The sequence below is a fragment of the Durio zibethinus genome, chromosome 6 (assembly GCF_047325235.1).
Source record: "Durio zibethinus cultivar Kanyao isolate XHJ-2024 chromosome 6, ASM4732523v1, whole genome shotgun sequence".
Lineage (NCBI taxonomy): Eukaryota > Viridiplantae > Streptophyta > Magnoliopsida > Malvales > Malvaceae > Durio > Durio zibethinus.
The window spans coordinates 32,737,534-32,752,306 of NC_143167.1; the positions used below are offsets into that span (position 1 = coordinate 32,737,534).

Below are 14,773 nucleotides of genomic sequence, written 5' to 3' on the forward strand. Positions count from 1 at the left end.
GTAGTTACAATTTTTTTTTACAATACTTAACATTATCTTTATTAATTAGCATATAATAAAAAATATATATAATATGGCATAGCCAAGGAACTCTTCCGTTATGCTTACCGGTCACTTTTTAATATTGTAGTATAATTTAAGAACTAAGGTTGATATTTGTAGCCGGCTTAAAATAAAAAATTCAGGAGATAGATTTTGAAGCCGGCTTTCAATTAAAAATAAAGAAAAATATTTTGCAGGGCCATAATAAATTCATTTGACTACAACTCTCTACCACGCCACCCTACCCTTTATAAAAATAATAAAAATTGATTAACTAAGTTTTCCTAGTAACTGATCATCCATCAATTTTGAGAAAAGTTAATTTCCAAACTAAAGAGTGCTTCACGAGCCAACTCCCTAAACAAGGGCGTTGAATTTGCCAATTATTAAAAAAATTATTTGACTAAACTAAATCTAATCTAAAGTTCTTCAATGAGTTTCATATTTTTGATATTTTCACTTCAATGTTCAATCAACAATTTTTTTTATGAAAAATATCATAATTTAATAATTAAAAAAAGGAATGTACTTTTTTTTACAAAAAAAAATTATAATTTAAGCATAAAAATATAGAGATATTAAATTTTAAATTATAAATTTGTTAAATATTAAATTTTAAAAAATAATTATACGAATCAATTAAATTAAATTTTGATTCATAAAATATACTTGACACTCATTTTAATTAAATCATTTTTTAATTTTAATTTTTGTGGTTGTCAGAATTAAAAGTGTAAATGATACATTAGTACTCGCAAACTATTTGGTTTCGATTCGAATAAAACTTAAATTCGGTTCGATTATTATCTAGTCGAGCTCGAACTCGAGTAGCTCGACTCATCGATCGAGTCGAGTTCGAGTATTCTTATATTCAGCTCGAATAGTTCGCGAGTCTAATCGAGCTTTTATATTTAATTTTTTTTTATTATTTTAATTAATAAAATATCTCGAACTCGAGCACAAATAATCGAATTCTCATCGAGTATAAGAATCGAATTTATTTTTACATATTTTTAAATTTAATTGAGTGAGTTTGAGTAGTTCGAATTCGATCATGAATCAAGCTCGAGTTAAGAAAATAAAATTCGATCGAGTTCAAACCAAATATTAAGCCATGAATAAGAAATTAAACTCAAACTCCTTATTATATCAATTCCACTCGATTAGATTATACCCTTAATCACAACTATATAAAATTCATTGACTATTAACGCTGACAGATGCTTCTGTTGACTTATTAAATCTTCAACCATAAATTAATAAAAATATATACTAATTATTTCTCAAGCATAAAAATAAATAATATATAAATTATTTTGTCCAGGTGAAATGTGTGAGATCATTTTTTAATAAAAATGAATATTTAGTATGCTTCAAAAGCCTCCGCCATCTAACAGATAATTATTTTGTGCGTCAATTTTGCTACTGCATTAATCGATTAATAGGTTGACTTCCTCTCTCTGCAAAATTTATTAATTATTAATTAATTTGTAGCATTATTCTTGCATTTAAAGAATTTATGTCACACTTTAATTTTTATATCTCAAAAGCGTGAATCTGTAAGCAACACTTAGATTAAGTAACCAAGAGGATCGATGATGACTACTTTTATGGCATTTTTTTTTATATTTGAAGTTATAATTTTGATTATTAAAATTCAATGTCGTAACATTGTTATTAATTAAGATAGCTTTAAATTTTGTTTCGTGGAAGAATGAAAAAGAATGAAAATTGAAAATTCATTAATTTAATAATTAAATTTTATATATTTTTTTTTATTTTGAAACTTAATCATTTGATTAACAAATGTTTCATTTTTACCATTTTTCATAATTTCTAACGAGCGGTAATTGGCTTATATAGAGATAATGCCTTAATCTATTGTTGGGAAATATCACTATCTTTTTATTAAGATTTCTTTTAAAACAATTATGAAAAGTTTTCTTTTAAAGCAATCAATATGTAGTTAATTTGAAGAATATATTTAGAATAAATAAATTTAAAATATGTACTTAGAATCAATTATTTTTAAAAAAATTTGAATCAATTGTAATAAACTATAATCTCTAATATTTTTCTCATTAATATTTTACATTTAACATAAAAAAAACAGTAAAATTTAGGCCAAAATTACAATTAAAAAATATTAAAAGGAATGAAACAAGCAAAGGCAAATTAAACTTGTTTCCAAAATCCAAACTTTTTTTCAGTATTAGTATTTATTTTTTTCCATTAAGTTAAAGGAAAGTGGCAGACAGAGTATGCCAATAGCGATCACAACGTCAACCAAGGCATTGAAACTTTTGCTGACATCACCGTTTTTTTATTCCTATATTAGTTAAATTAAATTAAAAAAAAAAAATTTGGTTCAAAAACCATACCAATTTCAGCAGTATTTAAAGCCCTTCCCTACCCATAACCTCCAAACACAGCTTAGATATATAGTTCTCTGAATCAACAAAAACTACCCTTTTATTTTTTCTCTTTTGTATTTTGCATACAAAAACAGAGAAGGCGAATTTCCCATTAGCAAACAAAGATGATAGCTTGTTTGGGACGAATCGTACACGACAACGACGCCGAGTCGAAACTCGACGACGATGTTTCCAGTATATCTAAATCTCTTGACCTCCAAGGCAGCATCGAAAGCGGTTGTGTTACGGGCTTGGCTAGTAAAGATTTCGGTGGTCTTTATTCGGTTAAGCCCTTGGCTTTAATAAAACCGTCTGGAGCCGAGGATATAGCTCGTGTCGTTAAGGCCGCGTCGAGGACTTCACATCTGACGGTTGCGGCGAGGGGTAACGGCCACTCGATCAACGGTCAGGCGATGGCCGGTGGAGGGCTAGTGATAGACATGCGTTCCACGGAGGAAAACCATTTCAAATTCTTCAAAATTAATGGCTCTCCTTATATCGATGTCTCCGGTGGGGCATTATGGGAAGACGTCTTGACACGGTGCGTTTCGCTGTTCGGTTTGGCTCCTCGGTCGTGGACCGATTACTTGAGCTTAACGGTGGGTGGGACTTTATCTAACGCTGGCGTTAGTGGACAGACCTTCCGTCATGGTCCCCAAACGTCGAACGTGACCGAATTGGATGTTGTAACTGGAAAAGGAGAAATAACGGTTTGCTCCGAAAGCCGAAACTCTGAACTCTTTTTTGGAGTTCTCGGTGGGCTTGGTCAGTTCGGTATTATTACCCGAGCAAGGATTAAGCTACAGCCAGCTCCGGACATGGTTGGTATTATTTTTACTGTTTTTATTTTTTAACAAAAGAAATTATTTTTCGTTGTTCATATTCAAAATTTTAACATTTTTAAGCGCATGAGTGACACGTTTACATTACGTAATTTCTGTTGTTTTAAGTTGGTTGTGTGTGGTTTTTTTTTTATTTCTGTGATTAGGTAAGATGGATAAGGGTAGTGTATTCTGAGTTCGAGGAATTCACTCGGGATGCTGAGTTTCTGGTTACTCAGAAAGAAAGTGAGTCGTTTGATTACGTAGAAGGGTTCGTCTTCTCCAACAGTGATGACCCGATTAATGGCTGGCCATCTGTGCCATTGGACCCAGACCATGAGTTCAACCCGGCTCACATCCCTCAAACTGCCGGCTCCGTCCTGTACTGCCTCGAACTGGCTTTCCATTACCGCAACAGTGACTATCCTTCAACAGTAGATACGGTAACTTTTTTAAAAAAATTTTGGCTTAATAATCTCCTGCATCATGTATTAAAATTAAAAAAAAAAAGAACCATGATTGGTGACCGTCGATGAATGATTGAAAAAGAAGTTGGAGTCTCTCGCCGGAATTGGAAACTGTGGGACATATATTTTGTGTTATACACTGATGAGTGAGTTTTGAACTAGGTTGTGCTAGGTGGGTCCCTTATAAAGCTGTTGACCACGAACAAAAAAAATATGGGGTCGTATCATCAACCATATCCCCGCCGGATAGAAAAAAAAGTCAAAGAAAAATCAGAGCTGCTTACACGTGTACAACCCTCTGCGGCGGAGGACCGGCTGATTCTCGACCTGCATCATAACAACAGGAACCATTAGGGAATTTTTGTTATAAAAATAATGTTTGAAATATTTATTTAATATTATATAATTTTGATTGTTGAAACCGACCATACGGTATAATGTATCTTCCATTGGATTTTCTGCCAAAAAAAAGTTGTTGAGATGCCCATCCTATTGGGGCTTAATTACGAGAATGGGACTCGGCTGTTCCTTCTCTCGTGTTTTCCTGGTTCGGTCACTTTCGTGAAATCAGGGATATGTCAAGGTTAAAATAGTAACGTTGCAGCAGTAGATGTCGTCGCTCACTGATCATTGAGATTGTGTCTGACGTTTTGGTCCCCCATGTTCCATATTTGGCCAAAAACTCCGTCACCTTCCGGAATCTGCTATTCACGAATGGCATTTTTATCTTTGCACGAATGAAATTACCTGATTGCCCTTTACCCCTCTTTATTTGACTCGATTCCCTGTGCAGACCGTAAGCAGACTTCTTAGACGGCTAGCATTCGTGGGCCGGGTAAAATTCCAGGCGGACGTCAGCTACGTGGAGTTCCTATTGCGTGTGAAGCGAGCGGAGGAACAAGCGAAAGCCAATTGCATTTGGGACAGCCCTCACCCTTGGCTGAACCTCTTCGTGTCCAAATCAGATATCGTTGATTTTGATCGGACGGTGTTTAAAAGAATGGTGAAAAATGGAGTCGGTGGGCCCATGCTGATCTACCCTCTTCTGCGAAGCAAGTGAGTATTTCCCCCATATTTATTTTCTGTACCCCTATTTTATATGTCAAACTGCATGTCTGTCACGTGTGAGATGACGAGGTTTTCACCATGAGCTTAGCATCACGACACGTGTGGAATGGGTCCAAGTGGAATGGGTCCAAGGGACCCACTTCCAATTTTCTTGTCATCAACCCTTCAAACCTCAATCGCCCGGCCTTTTCACTCTGTTTTGCTGACTCTTTCACTAAAACAAATTAAATCGGGTGGTTAAGATTTTTATTTTTATTTTCTGAAGGAGGATCAAATAATTTCTATTATATTTACCAAAGAGTCAACCACATGGGACCCACACAAGATTAAATGGCCCAGAACATCAATCACCAACCAATCCAAGGTCCCTTGTCTCTTATATATAAACCATAACGGCTGTAGTACCTTCTTACTCTGAGCTCAACCGTAATTGATCATTATCCGTACTGGAGGATATGCGCTACAGTTTACGTCATGTTGGGTGTTTGTTGCAGCGGAGGTATGTTTACGTGTAAGCAAACGTTTAAAAAAGAATAAAAGTACTTTGTGGGACAAAGATGCGGGGTGGGCTCCACCCCTTATAAAAAATTTTACTGTCAATAATTGGGGTATTTTGGTCATTAAACTTTTCTCTTTTAATCGAAAATGAGATTTCCAAGTGAGGTAACTTTCCAGGGTCAGTCTTTTCCATTTGGGAAACGACAAACAAGTTTATTCGCCAACCACGCTATTATGACGCCATAATTTGTTCGGGTTCCAGCAACGATTTTTTCTCTTTGACGGAATTACCCCTGCGGTGGGCTTCTCATTGGTCCATACCTTTTTTTCAGAATTACCAGTAGTATTTACTTTCATGCCAGTCAAAAAGACAGAGGTGTTCCCATCAGTTTGCGGCGTAAATTTCAGCCAAGCAACCAAATATGTTCTGCCGCTTCAAAGTTGCCCAGGAAAGGGAAATAATTCTACAAATGATACAAAGGAAAACTGGGATTCTTTTGACCCAACTTCCTCAATTATGCATTAGGATAAGATTGCGACTTATGACATGCATTCTTATCTTTGTTTTTCTGAGGTATAAATATATATAGGGAGTTTTTCAGCTCAAACTTACATTTCAAACTAGGCATGCGAAGCACGCCCTTTTTAGTTGATGTGATAACTTTTGGATATGAATTTGTTTTCTTCTATAGAATAATGAATAGAAAGAGCAGATAGAGAATCATTTATTGGTTCTGCTTTCATATTTTCCAGATAAAATGGATAGGTATATTAATGTTTATGTATTTGTTCTTCTAATATATGTATGGTCGCTTTCAAATGTGTTTTTCAGATGGGATAATCGAACGTCCGTGGCGCTACCGGAAGGGGAAATCTTCTACATCGTGGCGTTGCTCCGGTTCGTTCCCAAGGGCCCATCGGTTGAAAAATTGGTTGCACAAAACCATGAGATTGTTAATTGGTGCATCAAAGAGGGTTTGGATTTCAAGCTCTATCTCCCTCACTACCAGTCAAAAGAGGATTGGAAAAGACATTTTGGGAATCAATGGACTAGATTTGTGGAGAGGAAGGCCTGTTTTGATCCTATGGCCATCCTTGCACCTGGACAAAAAATTTTTAAAAGGACCCATCAATCATAATTAGTTGGCAATTGTAATTTTAATTTGTTAATTTCCCTTATCCAAATTTATCATCTTTAATGTTTCCCCATTAATTGGTGGGTCAGGTCCATTTTGCAATTGTTTCACAATCAATGTTGGATTATCAGTGTACAGGAAATAATTCTTGATCAAATAACTTGAACCTTTTTATTTTTATTTTTTTCTCCTTCCTTATTACTAATCTTCAAAACAAGAAAAGCCAACAAAAAAAGACTTGGAACATTTCAACTGGCATATGATTTGACTAACAAGCTCCTACGATTAAAAAGCAAAGCCTTTATTACTGTAGAAACTAAGCTGTCATTTGCTTCTAGACTCTATTTTGGTTCATGTCTCTGTCGTGCCAATAAGCCACTCAATATGGACCGTTCAATTCTTGTCATTTCTGGGATAATATTCTCAAGTGGGTTTGATGTTTCAGTGGGAGATAATTTGACTTCATCTTGCAAAAAAAAAAATGGTCAAATCGTTTTCAAAAACATTAGGAGATTTAAAGTATAAAACTCAAAAAGGTGTGTAACCTATGAGGATTAGGCTCGGAATTAGTTAGGTATCAGATTATCTTTTCACACAAAAGATCAAAACTCTCTCCAATATTTAGTGGCTTTTTCCCATTTATTTTCCTTAACCATTAGGTTTTCCTTCCTGTTTAAACTCGGGGATCGTTTGAATTGTTCGTCCAAATCAAATCTACTTGGTTTCTTTCTCCTTTTTTTCACCTTCTTTTCATTTCCTTTCGTTCCTTTTCACATTTTCCCCTTATCAAAAGCAGAGAAAAGTTAAAATTGGAAGGGGTCCCAGCGCAGCTTTAGAGTTCAATTATAAGATCATGATTTCTTGTAAGATGTACCAACCAATGACTGGAGGTTTCCTCGTTTAATCCCATGCAGAGCATCCTATACGTTCTTTGGGAATCGTGTCATGCACGGACGTATTATAACACTCTCCCTCCTTTTGGATTACAAATACTGTTAAAGAAATGCAGATTTTAACCCTGTTTTTGCATGCATGTTTAAAGCTCTAATTGACGAATAAAGCTACTACTTCTCTATTAACAATTCAGTTCAAAGGTGATAAAAGTTCTAGTAATACCAATCTTTTTCCTATTAACATTAATATTAAAAAATTAAGCTATAAATCCGGGTTTTAATCGAATTAATTCATATAATTATCTTAATTAAATAATGATATCAACATGATTGGAATTTAAAACTTAACATATTTTTTTTATTTTCAAAGGTAAAAAAAAAAAAAAAAACTTAAAAGATTAATTTAGCCCAGTTAAATTACCTAGTTACAATTATTTTTAATGCAATGAAAGATGTTAGTTAGACTCTTTGGATGGGGGACATTGCGGTGGGAGGTGAACTGAACCCATATATCCACATAAAGGGTAAATGCGCCACTGACCTAACATTTTAGGTCGTTCCCCACAACGCAAGGCAACCGAAAAGATTAAAGGGTTGACAAACTTGATTGACGGCGAGAAATTAGAAGCAAGCAAATTAAATATCCAGCTTGAAATGGTTAATGAAAGAGAAGAAAATATCGACAAGCAGGTACAATTTCTACATATGCTATCTTTGACTTCAGGAAATCAAGGAAGATTACATAAGTACTTGTAGAAAAACTAATCTTGATTTTGGAAAACAAAAATATTCGAAAACATGACATGCATTGTGTCTTGTCAAAATAGTTTTCGAGATGATGTTTTCGAATATATAGCATCAATATACGGGACACGTGCATGGGATGCTTCATAGCATGTAAATTGTTTGCTTTATGAAAAGAATAATATCCCCCACAATAGATTTCCCTCGAAAAGAAAAGATATGTATTTATAATATACTAAGAAAAAAAATAAAAATGCACTGATAGCTTGAAAGAAAGAGTCCACTTTGCATGCATTCGAGATTAAGTTTTTATGCAAAAGTTCATCTGGAGTATTCCTCTTGGATTGATGTTTCAATAAAAATTTTTGTCTTTCTTTGTCATAATTTGAATCTAAAGCCAAAAGGAACGGATAATCGACTTTATTTCAATACTAATCTTTTAATTAACAAATTATTATTGTTGGAAAATCCAAGACAAACCAAAGTTGGAGCCTTTCTGCATAACTACAAAAGGTGTTTTCATAGTTAGTAAACTTTACAGTTGTAGCCATGATTCTTTTTTAATGTCTAATTATGTAGTCATCCAAGTAATTTCTTACAAAAACGTGATGATGATAAAGTCTTTGAGCATGGTCCACTTGGTCCACTTCCTCTGTTTCTCCTATAGTTCTCTACAACTGTCTTGAGCAAGGACCATGCCAAAATAAATTTTGACAAAAAAAAAAAGGTGGTAAGAGAAAGTTATCAATGTCGTCGACCTTGGTGTGGCCAAGAAGACGGCAGGAATAAGGCGATCCAGCTTAGAGAAAGCTACCCATTATTCATATTAATAGGCTAGTTATTCGAAACAGGAAGGTGAAAGGAGCTGATTGTCGTACTAACTTATCCTTGATTTCATAGGAAAGATTGAATTGTGGAATCCCACTAGATAAAAAGACAAATCTCTCTGATTTTGTTGATAATAATAATTGAGAGAGTGACATAGTAAATTTTTTTTTCTTTTATAGTTTTGGCCAAGTGAAATGTCTTTTGAAATGTATTAAACTACTGTTCTTAATTTGTCTATTGAAGCCCCAAAACACAGTTTAAGGAAATGTCTAAACTGTTTAATTTTGTAGGTTTCAATTTGTACAAAACTTGCTATCATTTGAAAACATGCGATGGCTTCGAGATAAGGACAGTGTATATTTCATAATCCTAAGAGGATTTTCACTTGCATCAACAAGAAATGTTAAAATAAATGTTAAAATATTTAGAAAATGTAAAAACCCAAGATTACAAAAGCATGAACAGTAAAACAAATGAAATGATATCCAATTGATAATTAAGTCACTTAAGTCAGATGGGGACTGACGATGGCTGAATCCCATTGGATTGAACAAGAATTTGCAACTTTTGCATATATATGCTGGCAACAGTGAAATGCTAAAATTTTCTTGTAGGTGATCTCATGAATTTTACTCAAAATTTATAATTCTAGGTATTCAAAGTTTATTTTGATTATGTGATTAACTAGCTAATTAATTATATGTTAACAAAGGGTAAGTTTTGTCTCGTTGTGGGACGTACGATAAAGTTATATATGGGTAAAATTTCATTCGGAAACATCCTATCCCCTTGCATGATCAGAAAGAAGTAAAGGATACAAGTCAGTTGGAGGTTTCCAAAATTAATCTATAAAATATTAGTAGTAGATATTAATAAAGTATTTTAATGAAGACTTAAAATGGCATTCCATCTATCAATCATGATCCATGAGTAGCTGATGTCTTCATCCCTTTGATCTAATGCTTAAAGAGCACTCGAGAGGACATTGACGTTTTGATATCGATCCCTCTTTTCTTATGGGCTATGTCCATCCTGGGTAAATAAAATTAACGAGTAGCTGATTTCTATATCCAAAAACAAAACAAGCTTTTTGAGTTTAGATTATTATATGAGAAGAGCTGAGGACATTTAGAGGCCTGACCTCCAGCAACCGGCTGCATATGGGTTAAGCCCAATTATGCCCACATATAAGGGCTATGGGGTTCTTGAAGAAAGTGAAAATGGATTGGCAAATTCAGTCCAAAGCCCGGTAGAATTGCTTCTTCCTCCTACTATGTGTCGGCTATTCAAATTCTAAACTTCCTATAAATATTAATGAGTGCTGTTCATTATAATTAAGGTCAGGCCCATGTTATATCTGCTTAAAATCTCAGGTCCATCATCAACATCAGACATTTATTAAATTCACCCACCTCCTTCCTTTAAGGAATATGAGTTGGGAAACAAAATATCCTGAGCCATGATGTCAATTATGCAAATTTTGACTAGAGAATTTTTTTTTTCTTTGCCAAAAAATTTGAGAGACAAATTTTTTAATGTGTTTTTTCCTAGACAGAAAGAAACCTGAGAATGTGACATATATAAAATATGAAAAATATTCTTGCATATTATATTCCATAAGACTATTCAAAGTACTTCAATACATTACTTATAAATTTATAAAAACATTTATGTATTTCATGAATTTAAAGAGTTCAAATTGAAATAAAGCTACAAAAGTGAAAAAAAAATTATATATCTATATGGAAATACAAAGGCATAAATAGACCAAAAAAAAAGTAAATAAATAGAAAAAGGGTTGAATTAGTCCACTGAATCAAATAACTTGGTAGGATACTTGGTCTAATGTGTATTTTTGACATATTTGGAATGGGAGATAGGAAGTGGTCGGCCACTTAGGAAGACCAAGGATCAAACACTGTCACGGATTTGATAAACCGCCCGGATCTTTTCCATATCTTTTTTTGACCGTTGATTGGGATTATCGGGACCCACATGTTTCCGCATCAGGAGGCCAGCAAAATTCAATTGTTTCCTAATCGCCATATTTAATAATCATGATTAATTATCAAAGTTGTTTTAACACGCTTAATTAGAAACATTTAAAACTGTAAAAAAAAAAAAGAAAAAGAAAAAGAAAAAAGGTGCTGTAATTCTTTTTATAGTACTTTTTATACCATAAATAAAGAATGCCAAAGTTGGCGTGGGAACAAAGTTTACTAAACAATAAGTAAGAAAAGTTTAATGATTTAAAGCAATGGTTAAATAGCATATTTAGCTTTTTGATCACCTAAAATTTTGTTTATAAGGTTTTGGATATATATTTTTTTTACAACGGACGTTGCAGTAAAGATAACGATTGTAATTGAATTTTAAATATATTAAATATTATTTTTTAAAAATAATTATATGAATTAATTAAGTATATAATTAAATTTGATTAAAAATATAGATAAGATAAAATTAATGAAATAAAATATAATTAATATTATTTTTTAAAATATTTACAAAAATTAGGTCTAAGAAAAATTTAGAGACACCTTTATCATATTATATTCAAAAATTAAAAAAAAAAAAATTCTTTATCCTGCACCAGGCGAATTCAATAATATTTTTGTCCTTAAAATTGTTTGCAGAATGACTTAAATATAAACAAAATCCGAAGGCATAGATCGTATTGTAAAAAACTAAAAAATATATATAAATCATTTTTTTAAGCCAAGTGTTTCCAAAATGGCCAACGTAATTTTGAAACTATGATCTTTGTGAGCTGGCTAAAGTGAGCTAAAGTGATGAGACGGGCTTTGGGGAGTACTAAGATTCTTTTGTACTCGTGCCGAGCGTGGGGCTCTGATGTTATGTCTTCTGTTTATTTCAAAATTTTTTGAGGGAACGAATGCCATGTATTGCGAGTCTTATAATAAGTAAGTAGGTTTTCTTAAGCTTGTGTTATTCAAATTTCTTTAATTTTTAATTTATATTATTTGGTTTGATTTTTTTTTTCAATATCTTTACAAAAATTTTGTATTGAAAGATCGCTTATTTTTTATTAAATTTATAAATTTTATGACTATATATTATACACACTGGTTATGTAGTGAAACAGTAAAAAAAATAAATGAACACAAAAAAGTAAAAAATGAGTTACATTATAAAATAAATGAAAATATAGTTTATTAATAGTTATATGTGAAAAAAATTTTATAATTTTATTTTAATTAAATTTTCAATTGAGTTTGTGTTATTATCAAGTGACACTAAACTCATCAAGAGTTTTATTATTAGTATAGATGTCAAAGTAATTATTATATACCAAACACATATTTACATGATTCCATATCTCATACACGCATACGTTCATACACATTTTTCATTAGCTTGGATCTACGTTTTTTTTTTTTTTTTAAATAGTATATGAAAAATATATTCTATAGTTTTAATAATAATAAAATCTCTTAGCTTTAAAAAAAATATATTTTTATAAAAATACCGAATAGAAGGTTATAAACTTATTGAAATTATATTTTAAAAATAATTATATGAATCAATTTAATTATATTAGAGACTCGTCTTTTTTTTATCAATAGTAAAAAAATGAAATATAATTTAAATTTCATTTCGCTACTAGTAATTATTAAAAAAAAAGTAATTGGAATCATAAATTATTATTAAAGACCATACTTTATGAAATCATAATCCTTTCAAATTTATTATAAACACATAAAATTGTCTAACACAAGCATAATAATTTAGTTCGTTATCAGCAAAAAATAAAACATAAACATTTCAATTATGTATATATACATTTGCGTTGATACATGAACTAAATCCTCCAAAAACATTCTTAAGCTTAATTATGCTATTCTTCCACTGTGTCTAATTGACCAATATACAGGATTAGAAAGGAGGATCATTCACCAACTCTAATTTTATAATTTTCAACAAATAAAAAAGTTAACATAAAAATATGTCGACTTTTAATTATTACTAATTTTATATAAATAAATTTATTAAATATCAATAATAACGTAATTTATTGATAAAATACTATAGTTTAAAATTTTTGTTGAATTTAGGTGGACTGCTCATGTGGTAAGGGTCAAAATAAAAAATATATATATTTTTTATTAATTTAAAACTAAAAAAGTTACAGATTTGTTAACTTTCAATCAGCTACTTGCCTCTAGCATAGGTCAGTTGAGTGGTCCCAGATTCTAGGACCACTATTGGAGAAAACTTGCAAGCGGATGACTGATGGAATGCACTTGACTAATCCAGGTTCGTCCGATTATCACAATCCAATCTTGAAACGTTGGGAATTTGCCACGTGTACGATTGAAATCTTTAACTTTTCAACAAGTTTACATTTACTCTGCTACAAAAATGACCAGAGCATCGCTTGTACGGAAGGTACAATAATGCTACTGTAATACACAATGGTGTAAATCGTGTCAGTGAATGGCGCACTCTACCGTGCAATAAATGCGTGAACTGTTCACCGTGTAGGGCAAAAAAAATTTTTTTCCAGCGAAGGGCCAAAAAGTTAAGTTACGATAATAATTAAAAAAAATAAAAACTGAAGTTTATTTCAGTTCTTTGGTACATTTCCTTAAAAAAATGATATTTAATTAATTTGATATTTTAAAATTTAAAATTTTTTATTTTAAAATTAAAATATTAAAAAAATCAATAGAGTAAACAACTTTTACTGTCTCTAAATTTTGAAATAAATATATTTTTTTGGTCTATAAATTTTATAAAGCAATATATTAACCCTATATTTTAATGATAGTAATGAAATAATTTTTCTATCAATTAGTTTGTTAAATGAGCATTATAAAAAAATTACAAAATAGGATAATGGCTTAATGATATTATAAGATTAAGGTTGGAAATAAAATAATGATTATGAAAAAAATTAAAATTGATAAAATTTATTTTTTAGGAACATTAATTTTTTGTTTCTTTATTGTTATTTTTGGAATTTTAATTTTTAAATCAATTAATATTTTTTATTTTTTCAATAAAAATTTTGTTAAGTTACAATTAAATTTACTTATAAATTGAGTTGTCAATCAGATTTACAAATAAGACTCAATTTAAATTAAATTTTATACATGATTTTTAAAGTTTATACTTAACTCAATCAAATTATTATTTTATTAATAAAATTTTTATATTTAGTTTTCATTTTAAAATATATTTAAAAATATAAAAATATTTTTAATATTTTAATTTTAATAATAAAATGAGTTTATTCATATTTATAATCGATGGATCTTAATTGAGATTTTAAAGATATGTTTTGTGTATATTACATAAGATGATGGATATGATAGTATGATAATTATTTTATATTATATTTAGTTTGTATTTAATTAAAATGGATATAATTATAAGAAGAACTATCATTCACTTGGGATAAGATAATTCAATCATCTCAAAATGAAAAAAATTATTTTTAATTCATAATATTAAATTTATATGTTCTATTATACATTTAAAATTTTATCAATAATTTAAATTGTATAAAATTAAAAAAATGATAATTTTTACTAATAAATAAATTATCCTATCTTAATCATTGCACATATCAAATATAAAATATAAATAAAGTGGTTTTATTTAATCTAATTTTATTAACAATATCATATTATCTTATTCTATCATAATGTTGTATATCAAATATGACCTGAAAATATTATCTAAATTTGATTCAGTTTATGAAAGTCCTTAGTTGTATTTCAATAATTAAAATTATAATTTTCTATTAATAAGTGATTGTGTGAAATTTATAATATTTTATTGAAATTTTTATACTAATATTTTATAATTAAAAAGCTTGACTTTGGAAGAAATATT

The 14,773-nt window shown here is 30.6% G+C and overlaps 1 protein-coding gene across 2 annotated transcripts; it reads left to right on the forward strand.

The window, feature by feature from the left end:
• The first annotated feature begins 2,466 nt into the window (after positions 1 to 2,466).
• CKX7 (cytokinin oxidase 7) lies at positions 2,467 to 6,627 on the forward strand. Of its 2 annotated transcripts, XM_022875268.2 has the most exons (4): positions 2,467 to 3,277; positions 3,445 to 3,720; positions 4,538 to 4,800; positions 6,143 to 6,627. In XM_022875268.2, the coding sequence occupies exons 1-4, from the start codon at positions 2,582 to 2,584 to the stop codon at positions 6,447 to 6,449; spliced, it is 1,542 nt and encodes a 513-aa protein (XP_022731003.2). In that variant the 5' UTR covers positions 2,467 to 2,581; the 3' UTR covers positions 6,450 to 6,627. The 2 variants fall into 2 exon arrangements, with proteins under 2 accessions (XP_022731003.2, XP_022731004.2); XM_022875269.2 differs by lacking the exon at positions 3,445 to 3,720.
• Positions 6,628 to 14,773: the final 8,146 nt, after the last annotated feature.